This window comes from Anser cygnoides, chromosome 10 (genome assembly GCF_040182565.1).
Source record: "Anser cygnoides isolate HZ-2024a breed goose chromosome 10, Taihu_goose_T2T_genome, whole genome shotgun sequence".
Taxonomy (NCBI): domain Eukaryota; kingdom Metazoa; phylum Chordata; class Aves; order Anseriformes; family Anatidae; genus Anser; species Anser cygnoides.
Genome location: NC_089882.1, coordinates 3,956,043 through 3,979,859, shown reverse-complemented (window position 1 = coordinate 3,979,859; position 23,817 = coordinate 3,956,043). Strand labels below are relative to the sequence as shown.

The following is a 23,817-nucleotide window of genomic DNA, read 5'->3' as shown; positions in this document are numbered from 1 at the left end:
GTCTGCAGCTGCCTCGCCTGCCAGGTGTCCTTGTGTCCCTCGGGAGCACCGGGAGCTTTCAGCTTCCTACCAGGGGACCCCCACACTGCTGGGGGGCGGCAGGAGGCTCTCGGCACCCAGAGCACGGGGGGCCCGCAGAGCCGTGCGCGCTGCAGCTGCACCGGTGCCTCCCCCCCACCCCACTGGGCTTGGCTTTCGTTTGGGGTTGTCACTTCACCTGCTAGAAAGTTAGGCTCAGACACCTCATTTAATCTTGCTGTTTTTATCTAAACATGCACTCTGCCCTGTAAAGCTTCTTTTAAATTCCTTTTCTAAGCATTCAAAAAAAGGTGAAATGAAAACAGCATTGCAGAGACACTTCAATGTCATTAACGCAGGGTAATTCCTACAGTCTTTCCCCCCTTTTCATTTTATTTTGAGCAGACGGTAACGCGTTGGAAAAGATAGCTGGAAAAGTTAATTTTTGAACACCCCTTCTCCCGAAGGGAGAAGGAAAAAAAAAAAAAAAAGAAGAAGAAGAAAGAATGGTCCTTTCAAAGAATCATTGACCTAAATTGCACTTTAATGCACATACCATGCTGTCCACACCACCTACGTGTCTCCAGGAATACTGCTAAATAACAAGCACTAAATGTTTAGTCATTTCCTGCATCACGTTTGCAGGAGTCAGTAGCTCCGCGCTATTAGCATATGTAAGTGCACTGCAGTTCAAACAGTTGGTTTCCATATCAGCAGCTGCTCGCCTTAATCTCCTTTTGGGAAAGGTGCCACGGGGAGCACTGCAGCGTGCCGCAGGTTAATGTTTCAGCCGCCTTTCTGCACAATTCCCAGCAAAGGGCTGCTGCTGCTGCTCCAAAACGGGGCTGCCCCCTCCGCGGCGTGCCCTGGGAGAAGCTGCCTGCCAAAGCTAACGGCGTGGCTCTCTCCCTCTTTGCGGCAGAGCCTTCGGGGAGGTTTGGTGCTGTATTTTATCCGTCGTGTAAGTCGAAGGGCTGGGCGGCAACGAGGCTGGCGGGGGCTCACACAGGCTCCCCCGACCCGCTCTCGCCTCCTGCGGGGAGCTGGGGTGGGCCGGGTGGCCCCGTGCTGCTCGCCCCTACGGAAAATGCAGAATTGCTCGAGAGGTCGGGAGTTCCTGTGCCGGCCTTTCAGCTGGCGCCGGAGCAGGTTTCTGTCCGAGGAACGGAGGGCTCGACGCTCGCGCTTTTTTAAGCGCCTGCCTTCAAAATGGTGCCTGCTTCTCGCTTGAAGTTCATGGGAACAGATGGTGAGATCTCAGAGACATTAGCTAAAAGCTATAGGGTGTTTTTCACCATGTGTTGCTAGTTTCCCTCCTAAAAAAAAAAAATTAAAAAAAAAAAACCTGAGTGAGAGCCCTCGAACATGACAGGCCAAATCTGACCGTCTGTTGGGTTTGCTTTATATAACGTGCGAGTGCCACGGAGGGGCCTTTGAAACGTCGGAGCCCGTCGCCGGGGAGCCACGGGCGCTGGGGAGCGCAGGGCAGCGCTGCCCCGCAGCACCAGCCTGGTCCCGAGCCAAGAAGCACCTCGCTGCAGAGACTCGATTTTGGGTGCAGAGCGGGGCGAATCTGCCCAAAGGAGCTTTAATAAGGGCTGCGTGGGGGACCGGGGATTCGTGTGCGCATTCGGGGCATAGTAAGGGCTCGTGAAATAGCGTGCGCCTCCTGTGCAGCCCACCATCGCTCTCAGACTCATTTAGCAGAGAGAACAAGCAGAAATCTCACAACTCGAGTAAGAGCATATGCTCTGGGAGACCTCGCTACGTTGCATAAGCCTTCCCATTAAAGGATCTGGCTTTGTGAGCACAGCACATGAGTCAACAGCACAGCTAGACTTGTAACGTGGGAGTCACACCTACTCTTGGCTGCAGAATTATCCAGAGAAACAGAAGGTTAATAGGAACAAAATAAAGACTAAGGAACCCTTAAAGGTTAGCTGCAGGATTTTATTCAATTGGCAAGAGGGGAAAAAAAGAGATGAAATGGGTCAAGCCAAGGGAGAGAGAGCAGGGTAATGAAAAGCCACGTCGTCTGTCTCCTATGCAAAGACAGTTCAGTTTAGATCAGTAAAAATGTGATCAATAAAACATTTTTTTTTCCATATTAGCTAGTTCTGGAGAGGGTCATTATTGATTACAGAAAGAAAAAGTCACTTGACTGATGAGCAAGTGAGTGGAGTGAGCTCCAGGATGCTCAAGAAATCCTAGCACTGCCTGCATGCAGTGCGGCAGTGCCTCCCAAAAACAAGGAAATAGAGGCAAAAACCCAGCACGCATCGGGAGCAGTATCACGTCCCTTGGCTTTGCTTCTGCCTTTATGTCCTTATTTTGTGTTGAGGCATTTTGGAAGTACACACAAACAAGGAGGACGCCTGTCGTTGGCCCTTGTAAAGCCTCGATGTCCTTGGTCCCCTGGCCTTCAGTGCACGGGTGCAGGCTGGGCAAGGCGAGGTGGGAGCAGGAGTGTCCTCGGTGTATGAACGCCCACCCGTGGAGCTTCTTGCCTTGGGAAGGGTTCTGCTCAGCAAATCTTACCCCGACACTGAGTCCTTACTGAGCCGGTTCCATATAGACAGATCAGGGGCATTGCAGCTTTACATTTAGGAATGCGGTGGCCTCGCTGGCCTCTTAAGAAGAAAAAAAATTCAGAGCGTTGTGTTTTGCCTGCAGGATGCCATCCTTGTTCTTCCTCCTAAGGCTTCGTGTGCCCCAGCCTGGCATCAGCCACGGTGTGGGCTTGCCTGCCTACGACCCACCTCAGCGTCTGGACGAGGCTCTCAGACAGACGGTTTACTTTTCAGGTAGTTGTGCGTGGAGCCAGGAGTTGGGCTTGGTGATCTTCGTGGGTCCCTTCCAGCTTGGGATATTCTGCGACGCTGCGATTCTGTGACTCAGTCCCAAATCTGTGCTGTAAAAACCAGGGATTACCGGGATGGGAGTGAGAAAACCTTGATAGCTCCGAGCTTCTGATCGGAGCACATAGAAGAGCCCCGCGCTGGGCTGCCCTCGCGTTGCTTTTGTTATTGCCTCGGCCTCTTGGCTCTCCTCCACGTGTACCAAGGTCTAAGAGGAGCGTGTCCGTGGAGGAGGCGTTGGGCAACACAGGCGATGTTTCATCCCTCGCTCTCAGTGCTCTTGTGGAGGGAGAGATCGTCTTGTGATCAAAGCACAAGACCAGCAGTCAGACGATCTGGGTTACTGCAAGGTTTTGATTTGCCAATATCAGCTCACAGTTCTGGCACCTCCGAAGGCAGGGGCTGTCAGGGAGCCTGAAGCTTGCCTGCTGCCACGCACGGAGCAGGTTTTGGGGTTCTTGTGCCTCTTGCGGAATGAGGAACTGCTCGGCGGGCCTAGCAAAATAATTTGCCAGTGGTGGGGGTGAGGAACACTTGGTGGCCTTAGCCTGAAGCTTTAAAAATGTGTGATGTGTGCCTGGCAAAGGGTAGCGGCGGGGGGAAGATGGAGAAGGTCCGACCGGGTGGTCTCCACGTGCACCCCGAGCAGGAGGGCGCCCGTGGAGTGCAGGTTTATGGTCTTGCCATAAAACCCTGTGCCTGAGGCAGTGAAAATCCAAACGCAGCCCTGAAGGTCAACTGATCTCCTTCCTAAAGCGCACGTCCTGACCCTGTGACATCAGGTCCTGGGGGGGGGGGCAATGCCTGGGGAGCCATGCGATGGTGCTCCGGGCACAGCGGAGAAGGGGGCAGCGCATCTGACCAAGCCTCTGCATCCCCTGCATGGCACCAGGGCAGCAGGAAGGCTGCCGAGGTCCCTGCGTTGGCTCGGGGCGGGGGTAAAAGGACTTCCGTGGGTGAAGCTGAGTGTCTCGGGGAGCCCAGCCGGTAGATTAGGGGGCAGGTCCGTGGGGGAGCTGAACCCAGCGTCTCTGCACGCTGCCGACCACGGGTCTCCGGCTGCGCCGTCTGGCAACGAGCTGTAGCAGCCTTCAGGAGCCGGAGCTAGATCCCCGCCTGCCCGCCAGCAGCTGCCATGGGTCCTGGCACAGGAGCCTGCTCAGTTTTTCCTAAATCTGGCTGAGCAGTCTCCGGGGAAATGGGAGTCAGCTTGCTTGCCATCCCGCCCGCATCAGTCCAAGAGCAGCAGGCGGGGAGTCAAAGTCCCTCCTGGGCTGAAGATAGAGAGAGGAGCTTTCATCCTCAAACATACGTGTTTTGAAAATTTTGTGAGGAAAAAAAGAGGTTTCCGTATGGGAAAAAGAATTAGTAAATTGAATTGGCTCCTCTGTGCACAACGGGGTAAAATCTGAAGAGGTGAAAAAAGACAGAAAGGAGGGAGAAATCCCCGCTCAGAAGGCCCCGGGTGGCTTCAGGTGGAAAAAAGGGCTCCTGCGATGGAGGTTTAGGGAAACGCCAGCGTTGCCAGCGAGGAGCTCAGCCGAAAGCCTTCAGCCCTGGCCCTGCCGGGGGCTTTGGAGGCCGGTCCCGATGCCGTGGCCCTGCCTGCGCCGTGGCAGCCCCGCACAGGGATTCGGGTGCCCGCCCTGCGCCGCCCGTGGGAAACCCGCGCGGCTCCAAACCACGGGTCTTGTGATTACTATTATATTTTTTTTAATTTTTATTATTTCAGTCCCATGATTTTGTTTTCACTGTTTCTAATTCTTTGCCTTGGGGAAGGGAGGCAGGGAACTGCTGTGGTTTTCTGGGTGTTGTGGGCCATAATCTGAATTTTAACTGACAAGGCATTGCCATCCAGACTGCGGGAGGCAGATGTAGTGATAAACGGTGGTAATGCAGCTTTGGAGGAGCTGTGTTTGCAGCATAACCAGTGGTTTCACTTCGTTTCACTATTTCACTTCTTTCCTTCTCTTTATCCAAGCAGTGAAATCAATCAATCGTCAGTCTCCCGGCAGAAATCACGGCGTTGTGCTCACTTCAGGGCAGTTGCTAGGACATCTTGGTGGAGTGCAAGAATGTGCTTGGCCAATGGCAGGTAAAGATTAAATCCTACACCACGCTGAGTTTTCAGAACTGGAGGGATTACATTATTTCCAGGTAATTTAAATGGCTCCGAGAGATGGAGTTTTAAACTTGCACGGTATTTTTCATTCTAAAAAGTCCCAGAGCACTTTCCTGGCAGATTGGGATAGAGAAACTGTCCCCAGAGATAAAATACGGCAAGCGAGCGATAGCACCTGCAGTAAAGTGAAGCAAAACCTCGTTGTCTGAATGCCAGGAGAGGGGGCACCCAGGCAGACACGCGTCTACGTGCCCACGCCGCACGCCCTCGTGAGCAAGGCGCGAGGAAGCGTTCAGCTTTGGGGTTTGCGTGAAGGTGAGCCCGGGGGTGGCTCCGTGTGCCGGCCCCGCTGCCCCCCTCCCCGTCCCGCTCCCCCAGCTCGTCCCCGCTGCCCTGCCACGTCCCCTCCTCTGAGTCACCGGCCCTGCAGCTGCGCTCGGTGCGCGGCCTGTGTCAGGCCCCGGGGGTTTTCCGCGCCTTGCTATCAGAAAGAAATCAGCTGGGGCTGCGGTGGCGGGGGATCGGGATGGTGAACGTCCCGTTGGCGACGTGGCCGTGCTCCCACCTCGGCTGCAGCCTCCTGCGCCCGTGTGCCCCCCTAGCAGGACGGGGTGGCAGCACCTACCGTGGGGCGAGCGAGCATCGGCACCGTTCAGGCCAGCGGGGGAACGCTGTTACCCTCAGTTAAGCAACGCAGACCCCTCTGAGTGCCCATCGTTATCCCTAATTTAACACCGGCTGCGTTGTGTTTAAACAGCACGAGCGAGGCCTGGGTGAGCCTGGAGCCCCAGCACATCGCAGCTCCTCTCCTGAAAGTTTCTTTGCTGCCTTTCTCAGGAACACGCAGAATGGAAATAGGAGCTCCTGCCAGGGAATTTCCGCCCCAAGTCGGTAACGTTTGAGCCGTGTGAATGAGATGCCAAAAGAGTTGATTTTTCTTTTATTTTTTCTGGAAAGTTGGCTGGGTAGGGGTGTGGTGTGGTTGCGGGTGTGGTGGCCCTGGTGCTGCACGGAGCCGGGCTCCTCAGTGCTGCTCAGTGGGGAAGAAAGGGACAGCCACGGGTGTCCCCGGAGAGGTCAGGGCACCCCTTCAGCACCACGCAGAATGGGTTTCGGAGCTGCTTTCTGGCAGAGAGAGCTTTCAGAGCTTCCTTTGCAAACAGGGAGGTAATTTATTCATATTTCAAAAGCTCACAGCGAACCGAAAACTACAGATCTCCCACTAAGTTTCTGAGGAAGTGACTCCCAGCTGAAAGCAGCTCTGCATCCAAAGCCCACGAGGAGGAGCGGCGTGGAGGAGGTCAGGGCCGCCAGCTGCGGCGGTGCCGTTGCTCAGCGTGCTGACGCGCTCTGCACGGGGTGTCGCTGGCAGGCTGGAGGTGGCTGCACGACGGAAGACGGGGCTAAATAAAGGTCTGCCACCTCCATAATTCCGGCAGCTGAATTTCAGCACGGTATCTAGTCACAACGTGACATATCTGCTCGGATTGAAAAGCCAACCTCAAACCTCTCTAATTTTGGCAATGCTGGGCTGCAGCCAAAATGATTAATGGAGCGATCTCTGCTAAGGTGGGTTGTGCCCGAGGTAGTCTGCCGCATATCTTCCCTGCACCTATCTGTGCAGATTATCTGCAGCAAGCCCTGGTTCTGGTTAGCTGACATTAATGTAATTTATTTCAAAAACCTGTCTTCAGGAGGTGCCTTTTGCAGTGAATTAGCATCTAAAGGATGGAAATCCGCGTGGTGGCGGGGCCCCAGCATCAGGCTGTCCTGGCACTGTGGTTTCCGATGAAACCAGGGCTGTGAAACCTTCCAGTGAAACCTTGGCCGTGCTTGGGGCACCCCGGCAGCTCCTCGCTGCTGGCTGGGAGCCCTGCGAGCACTCGCCTGGGATGGCTGTCAAAATCAGTGTAGTGTTTTTAAAGAGTGGCCAAAATCGAAGGGCTTCAGCCAGCTGTTTGTGCCACTATTTTATTTCTATTTTTTTTTTCCTTTCGTGTGCTGCTCCCAGTTGCCCTCATCTCAGTGCAGCAGCAGTGACGGTGGTACAAAAAAGGATTTGGGGAGGTTTAATGGTGTCTTGGAGTGAGCTCTGAGCCAAAGCTGCCAGCCTGGGTCGTTGTCCACGTTGTAGCTGAGGTCTGACTTGGGTCTCCCCCCTCTGCCTCTCCAAGCCGCCCCCAGCCCCGCCGGGTGCCCCCACCTGCCCTGGCTGAGCTGTAGGGTGTCCTTGGGAAGTTTTGGGGTACCCAGTGCCTCGCCAAAGGGCTGCGGTACGTCACAGCTCAGCTCTGGGGCCCTCTGAGCACCGCAGAGCTCACCCGATGGCAGGCTTTGGAGGGCAAATGTCCAAGCACAAATGGTGGGGTGGTGGAGAACGGGGCGGTGGGAGCCCGAGGGCAGGAGCTGGGGCAGAGCTGCAGGCACCTGGGCTTGGTCCTGGAAGGGCTCGGGGGGGGGGGACATCTGGTCCCCCAGGAGAAGCAGGGGGGTGCTGCTCTGTGGGCTGGGTGTCAGGAGAGGCCCGGCCGCCTGGGCGAAGGTCTCCAGGGGGTGCTTCTGAGGAGGACTTCCCCGGGAGGAAGAGAGAGAGAGGCCTGGAGAAGATCCAAGCCCTCTTCTGGGAAAGAGGGTGAGGCCAGACAGGGTTGGTTCGGGACTTTGTTTGGGTGTGCTTGGAGCCGCGTGGAGCTGGGGAAGCACCAGGAGCGGGAGGATGAAGATAAGCTGTGGGCTGCGGTGCTGGATGGAGCCGGGCCGCGGGCTGCTGGCGGGGGTGAATCACCCACCCACACCTGCAGAAAGCACCTTGCTGCCTGCGTTTGCAGCTATCTCTGCTGAACTGTTGTTTTTTTTTTGATGTAAATAGGAAATGACTTCTGCAGCTGAGCCTTTGTGGGCACAGGGCTATAAAAGGCACTGCCATTTTACATACCACATCTCAGCCGGAGAGAGAGGAAGGAGGCTTTGCTATTACAGCGACATAGTTAATAAGCAAATATATGTGGCTCCATAGGGCTTGAATATCTTCTGGAAGCAAAATAGTTATGAGGGCTGAGTCCTTCGCCTGTTCTACATGACTAAAAAAAAAAAAATTGTTTTTATTTCACGCAGGGAGCCACAGAGCCCGGCTGTTTCCACGTAAGGCGCCTGGCTCCAGCTCGCGAGGACCGAGCCTCCCGCTGGGTGCGGGCATTGCCCCCGGGGCTGGACGCAGCCGAGTTTTCTTCCAGGCTTCTGTCTGGGCTTGTGCTTGCTGTGGGAGGCTCGGGAAGGCCGCGGCCCGCGGCCCCTCGCTGCAGCGGGCGGCGCTGAGGGCAGCAGGGGTTGCTCGAGGCCCCGCGGTGCTCGCCGCTGGCTGTGAAAGGTCGCCGGTGGCGTCCTGCTGCGCCCATGGGCGAGGGCCTCGCGGCCGTCAGGGTGCATCACCAGGGGGTGATTCAGCAGCTTTCTAGAAACGCCAGGGCCTAAAAGAAGCGAAGAAGGAAGTTTTCCTTCTGTGTCTCATTGTATGTTAAGAAATAAGGCAGCTTGGGTTGTCCCTTTAGGGAAAAGGGAAATTTGGCACAAAAAAGCCCCTCCCTACCTCCACACATCTCTCCACCGCATGCCTCCGCTTTGCTATTCACTTGTTTTGACATAAAGTACTTTCCCCAAGAGATATTAGTCACAACTTTTGGCTTCCACCAGCCAACTCTTCACCTTCCTCAGAACAGCCTGGAGCGGCGAGGTTGGTGGGTGCGATGGCGCCGGGGCGGGGGCTGCATTTAGCGCCCGTGGGAGGCTCCGCGCCGAGGGTCGGGAGCCCCAAATCTGCCGCCTGCGGGGCCGGCACAGGCTGCGAGAAGGGGCCCAGGGGATGTGCCAGCAGGTGAGAGGGGCTCGGGCTGGCCCCTCGAAGGCGACGAGGTGTGAGGACAGAAAGCTGGGACGCCGGCTAGTAGCGTCATGGGGGTGCTTACGTTAGTTTAGCCCAAAAAGGCTGGAGTGATGGGTACAGCATAATGTTGACTAAGCCGTGCTGACGGGTGTCAGATGTGAATTATCTGCCCCAGATCCTGTTTTCCAGCAGTAACTGCTTTCCCAAGCAGCTCAGCACCAAGGGGAAGAAAACCAGAAGGCGGCACGTTGGATCAGCTGCGTGCTCCCGAGGGTTCCTGGGCAGGCAGGAGCTCTCGCTTCTCGTGTCTGCTTCAACGCAGCCCTAAAATATTCCCAGCCCGTAGCAGATGCACACACGAGCAAGCTTGTAGTCGCTGTGGGATCGAGGAGGCAATGAGCCCTGTCATCCCCTACCCTTCCTCAAGTAATTATCACACACTTCGCACCCTAATGAGAACTGCTCCATTTTCCTCTCCTTCCACTCCGCTGCTTCTTCCTCGTGGCTGCTTCTCAGAGGTCTCCTTTATAAAGCTGATCTGGCAAAGAGGTTATATTTTCTTTTAAAAAAGAGAAATCTTTGGAAATCAGCAGCGTGGCTGTGCATTATCATGCCCGTGACCCGCTGACTGGGGGACAAGTCCGTGAGGATGGCGGTGCAGGACGAGGGGCAGAGCGCAGCGAGGACGGCAGCGGCACAAGGGCTTCGGCGGGATGCTGACAGGAACGGGGGAGCAACAAATCCCTGCAGACACATGAGACCGAAGGAATATGAGCAGGTACCGCTAACACGAAGCCCTTTGTGAAACAGCCAAACCCAGGCCGTGGGCAGGGCGCCCCTGGAGTGAGGCGCCGGGGGCAGCTCGGGGCGGTGGTGCTGCGCTGGGCGGCGGGGCAGGGCAGGCTGGGGGTTAAAGCATCGTCTGGGGCGGATGCTCTCAGGGTGAGAGAGGGAGGAAGGTGCCCTGAGGGGCTCCTGGCCAGCGGTCAGGCGGGCGGTGAGTCTGTATTTCAGCGTGATGGGCGCTGAGGGGCCGGGTGAGCTCACAGGCACCACCAGGTGCAGCTGGGAGGCGGCCGAAGCCAGGCTGCAGCTCAGAGGAAGCAGCCAGCCTGGCATCCCCAACTCCCTCCCCCCCAAAAAAGAAACGACTCAGGAAGGAAACAACAAACTCCATCCCTTTGCCAGGGATGCTCCCTGCTCAGGAGTGCTTTTTGAGGCTCTCTCTCGTGCAGGCAGGTCTGCAGGAGGCAGAGGAGGAGGCGCGCTCTGCGTGCGAGGCCCTTCAGCCTGTGACCACAACCCGCGGGGCTTCGGCTCGCCCCAGCCCCTGCCGGACCTCTCCTGCTCCAAACCCTGCGGAGAAGCAGGTCAGTGCACGTACACGGCTCCTCGAGCACGATGCGGGGTGCTGAGCCGCACCCGTAAAGAAAAGGGGCTTCCACCTTGTTAGGTCTGGAGGCTCACAGCAGCTAATTGCCTGCGTTCTGCATGATCTGGCTTCCTACGGCAGGAGAGCCGCCCGTCTGCCGGGGCTGCTAGCAGTCAGGCGACTGCTGATTTCCACCCCCTGCATCCCATTACCGGGGCTGCATCTCCCAAATCTGCTCTCACACAGCTGTGAGTCGGTGGCAGAAGAGCTGAGCACAGGCAAACCCAGGATAAGCGCTGGGAAAAAAGGACTCGAGTGGGCCTGGTGAGGCTGGGAAGGGGCTGCCTTCTCAGAAATGCTGTAAGCCCAGCCCAAAATCCCTCTTGCTCCTGCAGCTGCATGCAGGGCCGTGGGCTTCCCCTCTGTAACTGCGAAGGAGAATGCAGTGCTGTGGGACCCGTGGGCGAGCTGGGGTCTGGTGGCTTCAGCCAACAATGTCGCTGGCTCAGGGATTCCGGGGAAAACTCAAAAACCTTGGAAAGCTGGGAAACAGGAATGCAGAGTAGGGCGAGAGAAAATGAGACAAAGTCATCGCTTCCCAAAACCTTCACAGTGAAGGAAACACCTCCCACTGTCTGGAGGATCCATGGGAATATTATAATATTTGTTCCAAAAACATGACTGGGTGGATCCAGAATTACTGACGCAGGCACAGGCAGCTAATTGAATTCATACGTAGGAACCCTGGACACCATCTGGCCTCAATAAAACGTGGGTCCGTAGCTGCTTCTTAGCAGATGGTTCTTCATTTTCATAATCTTAAATCAAAAGATCATCTTTATATCTGGAGATCAAAGGCACCTAATGTCTCTCTGGTCAAGGTTTATACAGCGAAACCTCTCTCCGTTTTGGCTGACGTGAGAGTCAGACAGGGTTTTCCCCTGGAACATTTGCCGAGGGTCCGGGCAGTGACATCTGGGTAGCAGCTGCAGATGTGCTCAGCTCCTCAGGGCAGGGACTTCATTTTCATTCTATAGTTCATGCAGTTTAAAAAATCAGAAGGGATGGTCGTAATTTTCTTGCGTGGCCATTTATGTTTCCCCACATTACTGGGATATATCCCCCGTGATTTATTTTTTATGATGAAATTATTCTTTCTTCCCTTGCTCAGAGCGTTGCCTGACCCGCCGGCTGTCTGTCCCGTGCCAAGCCCCACTGCGTGGCCGTGCCAGGCCGCCCTGTGCTCCGGCTCCCCTGGGAGATGAGCCCGGCCAGGATCGCAGCAAGCCCCTGCTCGGCTCCAGGTGTGTGCGGGTGGGGAGCGCTCAGCTGCACCGGGGAGAGGGGTGGGAGACGCGCTCAGGTGGAAAGTGCCTCCACGCCCACCCAAAACCTGCAGGACAGACCTGATCTTTGCCACCTAAGAATGAAAGGTGCGGGGCTGCTCGGAGCACCCTAGGTACAGGTTGCACCAAACTGAGCCCTGTAGCCTGCTCCTGAACCTCCCTTTGACCGTGGCTATCTGCTCGCTGGTGCTTGGTTCTCATCGGCTCGGAGGCGCAGGGAAAAACGCGCCTCTCTCCTGTGCCGGAGCTCTCTTTGCACTTCAAACGCCGCTGCCTGTGGTTGGTGTTTGCGCCACAAGCAGCAGGCATCTCCGAGGGGGCCGAGGAGGAGAGAGCCAGCACTTCCCCGCCATTGTGTGGGTTTCGCCTGCAAACCTCACCGCCCCGTCTGGGAGATGGCAGCAATCCTCCCAGCAGACAGCAGGGTCCCACCTCGGTTCCTATTCACCTGGAGATGAAAGTGCTCTGGCCGCCCGTGTAGGCGGGGCAAAACTATTTAAAAACCTCATTAGAGAAAGTATTTGGGGAAGACAGCAACACCCTCAGTTGTGGTTTGCTCCAGCGCTTCTCAGCCAGATCGCTTCTGATAGAGAGGGAAGGGCACCCTGAGACACATTCCTGTCAGCTGTTTCTCCTCTCGGCGGTGTGTTCGGGGCGCTTTGCCCCGCTCCGGCCCCGGGGCTGCGTTCGCTGCGGAAACGTGGGCGCGCTCCCCCCCAGGTGCCGAGGCCGGCTGCGGGAGGCTTCTGCGGTGCGGAGTGGTCCTGGGTCGGGCTGGAGGAAAGCGAGAGCGTGTGTGTGTCATCTTGATTAGGCACAAATCCACCGTGAATATTTCCTATTCCACTTAATTCCTGTTCGTGCTTATTTCGGCTGCACTTGCAGCAGGAGGAATGCCCGGCCCGCGTCTGGCTCGTGATACGCAGGGGATCGGAGCGGCACGCTGGGAGGAGGCAGGTCTGCATTTGGAGTTTCGGCTCCTTGTTTAGAGAGCGCCTGACTGCGCTGAGCCAGGCTGCCCCGCAGCTCAGCCACGTTCACATCCGAGTGCCTGTAAGGCCGCACGGCCAGCAAACCTCCCGTGTGCGGTGTGTGCTGGTGCTGCGCACCTGCACTGCCTTTACCTCCTGTGTTTTCTTTGCATGAGAATTCAATTTAATCAAACGGGTCAAATGCTCACTGACGACCAGCACGCTCAGGCACCCGTGGTCCTTTTCCCTCTCCCGACGGAGGAGCCACGTGCAGCCTGCCACGTGCAGCCTGCCACCAGCAGCTCGCCGCTGAGCAGGTGCCCCGGGCGTGGTGCTAGTGGCCTGCAGAGCGCAGGCTGGGCTCAGCAAGCCCCCCGCTGTAGCTGAGCTCGCCTGCCTTTATCCCCAGCTAAGCATCCCTGCCACGTGGGCTGTGTCCCCATGTGCCACCACCGGCACAACCCTCGCCCTTAACTTCTGCCACAAACTGCTGGGGCCCTCCCTCTGCGCCTGCCACCTCCCTTGGTGCCTGCCAGCTCTGACGTTTCTGCTCGGAACCGCGTCCCCCTGGACCGACCAGGAGTCGCCCCGCGTGCCATCAGCATGTGATCGCACAGACCTCGTCCCACAGGCTCGGGGTTCAGAGGCCAAGGTTTAAGCCACCCGTGTCCTGACACGAGCCAGAAGGACAATGCTCCCACTCCCTTCTTGTGCCTGCTTGGTTTTTATCTTTTATTGGTTTTGGGGGGTAATCTTTTAAATCCAGTTAGCAAGCTGAGAACACTTTTAATGTAACTGACTCAGAGGAAATGCATCGTGGCCCTGCAGCTGCTGTTCCCCACATCCCACAGACAGAACAAAATCTACCCAGACGACGAGCTCCCGCAGTATTGATTCTTACCGGGGTACGTGGATGCCAGTGAAAAATAAATAATGCTGCAGTTGAAAGGTGTGGCGTTTCCTAAGCCAAAGATCTGAAAGCACCTCGCTTTGCTTTGCATACCTGCAGAGCACCGTGCTTTCTGCTTTTCAGATATGAAAGCTGAGGCACGGAGACATCTGATGAGGCTCCGCCGCTGACTCACTGTTTGATGTTAGGCAGAGCTGCAAGCGTGATCAGATAGCATTGTGCAGAGCGCTCACCAGACGGCTGTGTCACCCGGGAGGAAAAGCAGCGCTCGGGCACGACGGCGTCTGCACCCGCAGCTGCCCCCCCCCGTGCCCCGCAGCGACCCTCGGGATCGGTGGCCGGGGATGTGGTGGCCTTGCCCTGTCCCCCCCAGACCTGCCGGGCAGAGGGGTGTGCGGCCGAACCCCAAAGTCCCTCTTGCAATGGGGACTGCAGACGGGGCTCGAGGCGGTGCCGCGGAGGCGCGCAGGGCGGTGCGCGGAGCGTGCCGAGGGCTCGTTCTCACGCGATGGAGCACGCGGCCGGCGGGGAGCTGGTTAAGCAGCGCGAGCGCCCGGGTTTGGCTCGCAGCGTGGGGCAGGGCAGGCTGTCACAGCGAGGCAGGGATGTTTTATTAAACAGAGTCTCAAAGTGGGCTAAAGTCTCTTATTATGAATTGTAATGTCCACAGATTTTGCCACTTCCAAATAGTTTCCACCTACGTATTCCTCCCACTGCTGCGTTCAGTGCTGGCAAACATCTCCGCGCACGGAGGAGAACGGCTTTCATTTGAATAGTCCGCAGGCAAGTTTCGCTGCGCGGTGCCAGCGTCCTGCCCGCAGCACGCACGTGCCCAGCAGCCACCCAGCGCCATTTACTTGCCCAGGACGCCACAGGGAGAGCGGCTCTCGTTGGCTTTTCCCAGTGTTTTGTCCAAACACGGCCCGTGGTAGCCCGAAACGCTGTCGCGAAATGTGAAATCTCAACTTCTAACTGGCGGGCGATTCCTTTCATCGCGCGAGGCAGCGTGGCCAGCTGTGCTGCTGAGACGGTGAGTCAGACACGCACCGGGCTGAAACCACGGTGCTTCACGGTGAAGTCAAGCTTTTGCAACTACCTGCAGGCTACCAGAGGAGGAAGGCAGAGCCCCGGCGGATGACAAACTCTTCCTCACATCCTGAGCTGCTAAGTCACGCAGTGCCCCTTTCGCCCCTCCGGCTGCGGGCTCGCCCTGGGCAGCACCTGGGGGGGCTCCCAGCAGCCGCTGACCCCAGGACCCCAGGGTGCGCGCTGCGTGCGCTGGCAGCAGGGCCGTGCGGCTCGGCCTGCAGGGCAGCTGAGCCATGTCCCGTGGCTGGCAGAGCCCCGCTGCCCCCCCTGCCCGCTCACGCCGGTGCCGGCGGCTGGGGACGTGCCAGGCCGGGCACGAGGGCTGTCTGCAGGCAGCGTGGCTCCCGGCGCGCTTCTCCTCCTGCAGAGCGCTGGGGGATGCCCGGCGGGTGCCGGGAGCGGAGTGCATCCACGCAGTGCCGCCCGCCCGCGTGCCCTTCGCTTCCAGCCCAAGCCACGGCTGTCCTTTAACCTCCGGTGCCAGTAACCTGAGCCGGGATTGCTGGAAATGAGAGAGGAGGAGAGCCGGCTATTTGATTACAGGCCACAGGCACATGCCTGGCCTTCGCGGATATATTAAGTAAGAGACATTTTAAAACAAAACCACCCTCGGTAACCTTATCGTAAGCCCGAATCCACAACCCATCTGCTAACTCCCGGCGCTGCCCACATAGGCTCCCATCAGGCGCCGGTGCCGGGGATTTTCAGAACGTTTCGCCCCAAATCGCCGTGCTGGGAGGCAGCGCCCCGGGAAGGTGCCGCCGCGGGAACCCGATCCCCTCAGCACGCCCTCAGGAGCAAGCTGCGAACCCTCGCCTTTTCGTGCGTCTGTAAATAACTCCAAATCCCCGCGGGACGCGAGCTGCTGCTATCCTGTGACACTCAGCCCCTCCGAGACAAGCCTCCGGAGGCCTGCTGCTCTCCTCGTGGCTTTAGAAAATTAAAGCCTTTTTAAACATTTCGCTGCTGCCCTAACCGTACGCTGCAGAGGAACCTTCCACGTAGAAATAATTCAGCAAACAAAATCGAGACGGCAAATTGATGATTGCATCAGCCCCAGCTTATGAAAGCTGATCCTCGGGAAAATGTAATTCAACGCTCGGCAATCTAACTTGATGCCCAAGAATGCGATGGCTTCGCTCGGGTCCTCTTTTTAGGGGGACTCCTAAATCCTTGGCAACTTCCCTTAAGGTCATGAGTAAATCCCGATATGGAGAATTGTTTGGCAAGCAGGAGAACAGTAAAAGGGCTAAATAATTGGGGATTACCTCTGACCCTGATTTGTAGCTCACCACCCACTGCAGGAATGTACCGAATATCTCAAAGAGCGTGCAGGGATCAGACAATTCATGGGCATGAAACTGTCCACGTACAGGGAGCCTGAACTTAAAATGCAGAGCAGGTTGGCCCCATGCCTCATTTTTCATCAGCAATCAGCTGCGGCAAGCTCTAATTATTTCTCTAGCCTCGGACAGAGGGTCAGCGATGGGACAGAGCATAAATCGTACGTAATTTTGTCCCCCGTTTGTTTGGAAAGTAGCAGCTCGGGTCTTGGGGGCAGAAAGAGGATGAAGCACCCGATTCCCCCCATCATTTCTGACGGTGACCGTCCCCCGTGCTGCAGGAGGGGACAAACACATCAGCTCCATTTTTCCGATGGTTATCACCGAGCTTGTCGAGTGCCTGTACGCACGGCCAGCCCCGCTGCGAGCCCTCAGCCCGGGGCTGTGACCCTGCCCCATGTGTGCTCAGCCCTTCGTTTTGGGCAGGCGAGCCCCCTCCTCTGCGGCGGAGCGGCCTCACAACGCCGCTCTGGGTGCACAGCACCACGGCAGCCCCTGGGGATCCCGGAGCCAGCGCCAGGTCTGCAGGCTCGGACCAGAGCCGCGAGAAGAGCAGCCTGCCTGGGGCAGCCTCAGCCCGCTCCGGGCTCTGCGCTCCGTCCTTGGCTGTGCCTGCTGCCGCTGCAGCTGGGAGCTTGGAAGGAGTTTAGGAGGTGGTTGTGTGTTGTTTTTTTTTTTTTTAAAAGAAAAACTTACGTTTACAGCCAGCAGATTTCTGCAAGGCTCTAATTTCTCCTGGGATTCCTGCCGGTAACAACAGGCACCTTCAGAGGCCGGTGAGCCTTGAAAGGGCTGCCTCCAGCTCCGGTATCCAGCCTCTCAGTGCTCTCACGTAACAGCTGCTGACCTCAGATTCCTCCCTACGTGGAGCAGCCCAGGACCGAGGCGATAACAGAGGCAGCGCGCTCAAGTTCTGCCATTACCTTATCTCGCTCGGTGCGCCTTTTATCTGATGAGCTTGCCTCCACTTGCTCAGCGCTCGGCAGGGAAAAATGACCGTAGCCCTTCGGGAGGAGAGGTTTGCTTTGGCAGCTACACGGCAGCCAGCGCAGCCACGCTCGGCGGTTTTGCAACAGCTGGCACCCAGCAGCCGGGGGATGCTGCGCAGGAGGGGTGAACCCCCCCGAGGGTGAACCCCCCCAGGGTGAAACCCCCCCCGAGGGTGAAACCCCCCCACGAGGGTGAAGCCCCCCGAGGGTGAAGCCCCCCCCCCGAGGGTGAAGCCCCCCCAGGGTGAAACCCCCCCAGGGTGAAGCCCCCTGAGGGTAAAGCCCCCCGAGAGTGAACCCCCCCCGGAGGGTGAAGCCCCCCGAGGGTGAAGCCCCCCGAGCCCCCCCCACGACCCCCTCCAGCCGAGCCCCCCGCCGCGGGTGCGCGTCCCCATCGCCCCTCCGCCTTTTGGGGTGCCTCTAAAGGAAGGGCGGGGGAGTAAATCCCAAATCCCCGCGGGAAATGAGCGCGGGGGGGGGGAGAGGGGGGATGCTCGGTGGGCGCCCCCCCCCCCGTGCCCTGGCCGCCCCCCGGGGCAGCACCGGGGGCGCACCCGGAGGCGGCCCGGGCCCGGTGCGCGCCGTCGGGGCCGCCTCGAGCCGCGGGATCCGAGCCCGTGCGCCCCGGGGGCGGCTCCTCCTGGCCCCCCCCCGTCCCCGTCCCCGTCCCCCCCCCTCCCGGCACGTTGCGAGGCGGCGGCGGCTCTGCCTCCACGTGAGCCTCATGTGATGGGGACGGGGGGGGGGGCGGCCCGGCGCGCCCGCCCCGGCGGCCGCCAGACGTGCCGGGAGTCACAGGGTAGCGCACGTCGCCGCCGTCCACCCACTCGCCCGCATTTAACCCGGGCCGCCGCCTCCCGGAGCTCCTCAGCCGGCGCGGACACGGCATGAGCAGCCCGGCCTGAGCTCTGCCCTGCCCGCGGCTCCTTCGTGGCCCCCCCCGTCCCTCCCCACCCCTCCCCTTTCCCCGGCTCGGCTCCGCACCGCGCAGGATGGAGCGCATCCCCAGCGCGCAGCCCCCGCCCGCCTGCCTGGGCAAGCTGCCCGCCCTGGAGAGCGGCGACGTGCCGGGGTAAGGGCTGCGGGCTCGGGGGGAGGAGGAGGAGGAGGAGGATTTGGAGAGGAGAGGAAAGGAGAGGACCCCCCCCCCCCCCCCAACCCCGCTCCCCAGCCGCGGCCCCCCGGGGGTAACCCGGCTGCTTTCGTTTCGCCCGTGCAGGCTGGACTTCGCGCACATGTACCAAGTGTACAAGCCCAGGAGGGGGCTGAAGCGCAGCGAGGACACCAAGGTAAGGCGCGGGGGACCCCGGGCTGCCCCCCAGCCCCGTTCTGACGGCTCTCGGGGACCGGGGAGGGGGGGGAGTGGGACGCGCACAGAGCCCCCCCCCCCCCCGGCCCCGGAACCCTGCGGGGTGGCCGTGCGGAGCGCTCACCCGGCGCCGCTCCCCGCAGGAGACCTACAAGCTGCCCCACAGGCTCATCGAGAAGAAGCGGCGCGACCGCATCAACGAGTGCATCGCCCAGCTCAAGGACCTGCTGCCCGAGCACCTCAAGCTCACGGTGGGTGCCGCCGGGACCCGCTCCCCACCCGTGGCCCCCTGCCCGCCGCGCACCCCGGCACCGCCACCCCGGGGGCGCACGGACCGGGGCTGCCCCTGCTGCTCCTGCCCCTGCTCCTATTCCTGCCCCTGCCCCTGCTCCTGCTCCTGCTCCCGGAGCCCCGCACAGCCCCGCAGAGCCCCTGCCCGGGGGGGTGGCGGTGCCGGGGGTGCCGGGCACGGAGGGGGACTCGCTTCTCTGCGCCCCCCCGGGCGCTCCCAAAATACCCGTGCGGCGCACCGACAGCCGCCCTGGGCTGCCTGGCAGCTGCCTGCCGGGGAGCGCCGTGCACAGAAAGCGCGCCCTGGGCTGCGGGGGGGCAGCGGGGATCCCCCGGGCACGGGGCTGCCTCCAAGCCTGTGCCCCAAAGCGCATCGACCCATCCCCTGATGCCCGCCTCCCCTTCCCCTGCCGCCCACCGCCCCATCCCCTGCCACCCACTGCCCCATCCATCGCCACCCGTCACCCCTTCCTTCCCCGTAACCCCAGCCCCCCGTCACCCCGTCCTTGCCCCACCGCCCCGGACACGCTGGCAGCCCCATCAGGCCCCGGGTGCGTGGCCGAGCCGCGGCGGGCGCCAACCTGTCCCTCTGCTTTCAGACCCTGGGTCACCTGGAGAAGGCTGTGGTTCTTGAGCTTACCTTGAAGCATGTGAAAGCACTAACCAACCTCATCGAGCAGCAGCAGCAGAAAATAATTGCTTTACAGAACGGTTTACAAGCGGGTGAGTATTCACGCCGTACCGGGTGAGAAGCGGCGCGCGCTCGGTGACTTTCTGCCGGGTCTTTGAAAGGCTGTGGTGGCTCCTCGCTCCCGAGAAGGGAGGAGGCAGGACGCGCTTCTTTTAATCGCCTTCATTTTCTCTCTCTTTGCTTGTGAGCTTGCGCAAAAAAAAAAAAAAGATGTGTTTCTGAGTGTGGTCAGCCTCAAGTGCACTGTGCAGTTGTTTTAAAATTAAAGTGGGTTTTAAGTAGTTTTATTTAAAGCCCGGGTTTGCTGTGAGGTTCTCTCCAAAGCCATTCATATCTTTACATTCACGTTCGAGAGCTTTGGATCGAGTCCGTTTGTGTTTCTTTGCTTTTTCTCAAAACGCACAAAAACCTGCTCTATAAGCACCTTTGCAGGTCTCTGTAAGCTCGCTGCCAGTGCTCTGCAGGCGAAGGGGGACCCGGTGTAGCAGCTTATTGTGCTTTAGATGTACTTCCTCCTTCTGTTTTCACATGTGGCGCTCACGTGAATCTGATAAGTAAAATCTAGTTTTCCTGAGGAGCCTTCCCCGGCTCTGCCAGCCACGGGGAGTGCAGCAGAGCTCTCAGCACAGGACCTGGAGCGGGATCGCCCGGGGCAGCGGCTCCGGAGCTTTCCCTGCCTGCACAGCGGGCGCCGCGCGGCCGCTGCCTCCCCCCTGCCGGTTCCCAGGGCTCATGCAGTCAGTGCAGAATTGCAAGTGCGTATGTGAAAGTGGGCAGAGGGAGGTAAAAGCGGTAAATCAGCTTCTCGCGCAGAAACGTAGGCAAAATTCAGGCTGGCCGTCACGTCTGCCTCGCTCGCTGTGTGGCACCGAGAGTTTGGCATCGCCCCCAGCGCGCCTTGGAGCTGGTAATGGAACTATTTAGGCACGCTGTTAATTTTTAATTTCTCTCTTGTTAATGTTTCCTCAGGTGACCTGTCATCAAGAAACCTTGATTCCAGCCAGGAAATGTTTCGATCTGGTTTCCAGATGTGTGCCAAGGAAATGCTGCAATACCTGGCAAAGCACGAGAACGGCAAGGAGCTGAAGTCGTCCCAGCTGGTCAGCCATCTGCACCGCATGGCCTCCGAGGTGCTCCAGGGCGGAGCCGGCCGAAAGGCCGGAGACATCCCTCCTAAAATGGTGGACCTGAAAGAGAAACCCGTCTCCTTGAGCAAAGCGGCCGAGGGGCACGGGAAGAACTGTGTGCCCGTGATCCAGAGGACATTTGCGCACTCCAGCGGGGAGCAGAGCGGCAGCGACACAGACACAGACAGCGGGTACGGGGGAGAGCTGGAGAAAAGTGACTCCAAATCCGAACAGCAGTATTTTAAAAAGGATACCGATCTCAAATACACTGTCCAGGAGAGAATAAGCTCTATTAAGCAAGAGACTGAGGACCCGCCGGCCAAAAGGAGCAGGCTGGAGACGCCTGAAGACGAAGGGCCTTTTGGCAGTGACATGATGGGCTCCTCCAACGGCTTCCTGGGCCCCCACGCTCACCAGCCCCCCTTGTGCCTGCCTTTTTATTTGATCCCGCCGTCCGCAACGGCCTATCTGCCGATGCTGGAGAAGTGCTGGTACCCAGCGTCCGTCCCCGTCCTGTACCCCAGCCTCCCGGCCTCCGCCGCAGCGCTCACGGGGTTCATGAACCCCGACAAAATCTCCCCCCCTCTGCTGATGCCCCAGAGACTCCCTTCCCCGGTACCAGCCCATTCCCCCATCGACTCCTCGGCTCTGCTTCAAGCTTTGAAGCAGATTCCTCCGTTGAACTTGGAAACCAAAGACTGAGCGCAGTGTGACCTTTTATTTTTTTGTCGTTGTTTTTTTTTAGTTTTTTTTTTTTTTTTTAGTTTGAGACTGTTTCACTTTTGTACATTGGCTGGACTGAGGTGTGGGGATAAGGTTCACTGCGCGTAGGAAGCTAAATCCCCTTTTCTCTGACTTGTCAGGTAGCTTGGAGAAGGATGAAGGATGCACCCAGGTTAGCTAGTCAGAACTACTTCCAAAAGGACAGAAAAGAAAAAAAAAAAAAAAAAGGGTTTTATGCTTTACCCCTTAACTTCTTCCCTCTCCGCACCCGCAGAACAACAGTTGACTTTGTCGGCTGCGATTACGTTTCAAAGCTGTGAAAAAATAGTTCCATTCGGCAGATCTAGGTTTTAGGGTCTGTGGCTATCAAACCATGGTACTTCTCGCAAGGGCTTTTTTAGCGCAGCGGCCCCCCCCCGGGAGCCCGCGCCGGGCCGGGCCGTGGCGGTGCCCCCGCGGTGCCACGCCGGAGGCACGCGGCGCGCACGGCGCTCGCTGGTGGCGGTCGGTCCCTGCACGTGCAGGAGGAGCAGTGCAGCGCTCACTGGTGGGTCGTGCACAGTCAGTGGTTCAGGTAGATTTAAGACGGGTTTCTCTCCACACCTTTGCTGATATATATATATATATATATTTTTTAATAAATAAAAGGTAGATGCTGCTTGGAAGCTTTACATGGCGTACATCTAATAAATAAATTAACACGCGCCCCTTCCTGTAACTTGAGCTGCTAGTTTGGGCCGGGCAGGGGAGAAAATATCCCAAGGATCACTTTGCTTGCTGCACCTGACTCGGGGCCTCTCCTGCTGCTGTCCTGCCTCCGCCGCCGGCGTTTGGGGGCCGGGGGCGGCGGGGGCACGGCGGGGCAGGTCGGGAGCGAGGTGCAGGGGGAGCGCTCCGCTGGACGCCGGCGCGCTGCCCGCCGGCCCTGCCCCGCCAGCGCCTTTGAGAAGCGAAAGGCTGGGATTTTCAAAGGAGCCTGATCCGGCGGGGCCTGAGCATCCACGTTCCTCAGTCTCCTTGGCAAACCCTGGCCCGCATTTCTGCATTAAACAAAGAGGGTTAGGGCTGTGACACTTGTCCCATTAAATCCTAGAGCTGCAGGGGTCTTTCACCGCAGGCAAACATCTTGTCCAATTTGGCTTTCTGTTAAAAAACAAACAAACTTCACTGCAAAGTGCAGTGCTCTACTTTTTTTTCTTTTTTTTTTTTTTTCCTTACTGGTTTTGAGAACTGGTATCCGGAACAACAGTTGTATGGATTTTCATTTCATCCTCCCATTGCACCAGCTGTTGAGATGCACTATGCTTGATTGCAGGTTGTGTTCTAACGTTTATTTTTTTGTTTTTGTTTTTTTTTTTTTGGTATACAGTTGTTGCCTTTATTTGTAAAATCCTGTTATAAATATATATATATTATATAAATATATTAAAAGGTAAAACGTTTCAGATGTTTATTATTTGTATAACTACTTGAGCATAAAAGAAGTGAGAAATATGAATGTATTCTTGTTTCTGGGTTGTCTTTTTTTTTTTTGAAGAGAAGAGTTTTTTGTTTTTCTCTAGGGAGAGGTACAGTGTTTATATTTTGGAGCCTTCTTCAAGGTGGGATATTGTACATATTTTTATCTCGAGTAAATGTTAAGTAGTTGTTTAAAAATACTTAATAAAATAATTCTTTTCCTGTGGAAGATAAGGGTTGGCCTCCTGTGCTTTTAAATATTTGATCAGGGTCATTTTGCAGGGCTCGATCCAGCAATGACTGGCGGCAGGATGGGGTCCCACAGAGGACTTGGGCTTTCCGTGCTCCTCGCGCTGGTCCTTTGCAGTCTGCCCATGTCACTGCTCGTGTCGCCGGGGATATTCAGTCCTTCGAACTCCGTCCGCACCATCGGGGATTGCCTCCCTTATTGCCTCCAGTCCTGGGCCAGGTGAGCCCGGCCGCCTTGGCACCTTCCCCCCGTTTGGTTTTGCGTTCTTCGGGCCTGACCGGCAGATCCTGCACGCCTTCAGCGCGGCGGGCGGCAGGAGGAGCGGCAGGGCGCGGGTCGGGCCGCCCTGCCCTGCTCCTCTGGGCGCTTCCTTGGCTTGGGCGCTGAGGCTGGCGCTTCCCGAACGCCCAGGTACGGGAGAAAGCAAGCCGCCGAGCTGCTGCCCCAAATTTTTGCCTCCGCTCCCCAGCCCTGGCGCTGCTCTCCTCTCCTGCCTCCCGTGCCCCGGCCCCACGTCTCGGAGCCCTTTGGGGCAGGTGTGTGGGGGTGTCACCGCGGGTCACCACGGTCCCAGCCCCGTGCCGGCTGCTGGATCCCAGCCCCTGGGGCTGTGGAGCAGCTCTGAGCCCCGGGTGGCTCCGGTCAGGCCCGGGGTGACGCCGTGCAGAGGCAGGAAGGGGCAGCTCGGTGCCAGCAGCAGCTTTGCTGGGCCGGAGCCCCTTGGCCAGCATCACATCTCCGGCCTGCAGCGAGCCCAAAGCCTCGGTGTGCGGGTGCAGGGACGTGCCGGGGGGGCCCCGCCGCACTGACGCTGCCCTGGCTGGCGGGGGGCCGGGGTCACCCCTTCTGCACAGCTCCTGGGCTGGGTAAATCCCCGGCTGCCTCCGCCTTGGGCACACGGGGATGTGCAGGAGCCTCGGCCCTGTCCCCCGGCACGCTGCCGCCCGGCTCCCACGGTGCCAAGGGAGTCGCCAGTCGTGCCCGTTTGGGCTCCCTTTTAATCGGCGTTGTAGCCACGGGCGAGAGCCCGGCGCACGTTCGCTGAGGCCGCTGCAGAACAGGTCGGGAGC

At 58.3% G+C, this 23,817-nt stretch overlaps 1 protein-coding gene and 2 long non-coding RNA genes across 12 annotated transcripts in view; 2 read left to right on the top strand and 1 right to left on the bottom strand.

Annotated features, from left to right (window-relative positions):
* LOC106036760 (uncharacterized) overlaps nucleotides 1-13,861 on the top strand; it is a 29,211-nt gene extending 15,350 nt beyond the window's left edge. For 2 of the 9 annotated variants that reach the window (XR_010833996.1, XR_010833994.1), the window contains 4 exons: nucleotides 4,858-5,889; nucleotides 6,189-9,656; nucleotides 10,114-10,248; nucleotides 11,422-11,554. This is a non-coding gene — a long non-coding RNA (uncharacterized lncRNA). Of the gene's footprint in view, nucleotides 1-4,664; nucleotides 5,890-6,188; nucleotides 9,657-10,113; nucleotides 10,249-11,421 lie in introns of those variants that run through there. The other 7 variants (XR_010833998.1, XR_010833997.1, XR_010833995.1 and 4 more) reach the window with 7 other exon arrangements.
* Nucleotides 13,862-13,878: 17 nt separating this feature from the next.
* Nucleotides 13,879-19,270, bottom strand: LOC136791626 (uncharacterized). Of its 2 annotated transcripts, XR_010834006.1 has the most exons (3): nucleotides 19,139-19,270; nucleotides 16,606-16,913; nucleotides 13,879-15,068 (listed from the first exon to the last, which is right to left on the bottom strand). It is a non-coding gene; the product is annotated as an uncharacterized lncRNA (long non-coding RNA). The 2 variants fall into 2 exon arrangements; XR_010834005.1 differs by lacking the exon at nucleotides 13,879-15,068 and having other exon boundaries at nucleotides 16,574-16,913.
* On the top strand, nucleotides 17,657-21,710 carry BHLHE40 (basic helix-loop-helix family member e40). Its single transcript, XM_067003335.1, has 5 exons — nucleotides 17,657-17,970; nucleotides 18,118-18,187; nucleotides 18,351-18,458; nucleotides 19,098-19,221; nucleotides 20,159-21,710. The coding sequence occupies exons 1-5, from the start codon at nucleotides 17,891-17,893 to the stop codon at nucleotides 21,016-21,018; spliced, it is 1,242 nt and encodes a 413-aa protein (XP_066859436.1). The 5' UTR covers nucleotides 17,657-17,890; the 3' UTR covers nucleotides 21,019-21,710.
* Nucleotides 21,711-23,817: the final 2,107 nt, after the last annotated feature.

Excerpts from the sequence above, each read along its gene's own strand:
- BHLHE40 (XM_067003335.1), top strand. The coding sequence starts at position 17,891 with ATGGAGCGCATCCCCAGCGCGCAGCCCCCGCCCGCCTGCCTGGGCAAG. Across the intron at positions 17,971-18,117 it reads GAGAGCGGCGACGTGCCGGG|GCTGGACTTCGCGCACATGT; the intron begins GTAAGGGCTGCG and ends TCGCCCGTGCAG. Across the intron at positions 18,459-19,097 it reads CCGAGCACCTCAAGCTCACG|ACCCTGGGTCACCTGGAGAA; the intron begins GTGGGTGCCGCC and ends CTCTGCTTTCAG.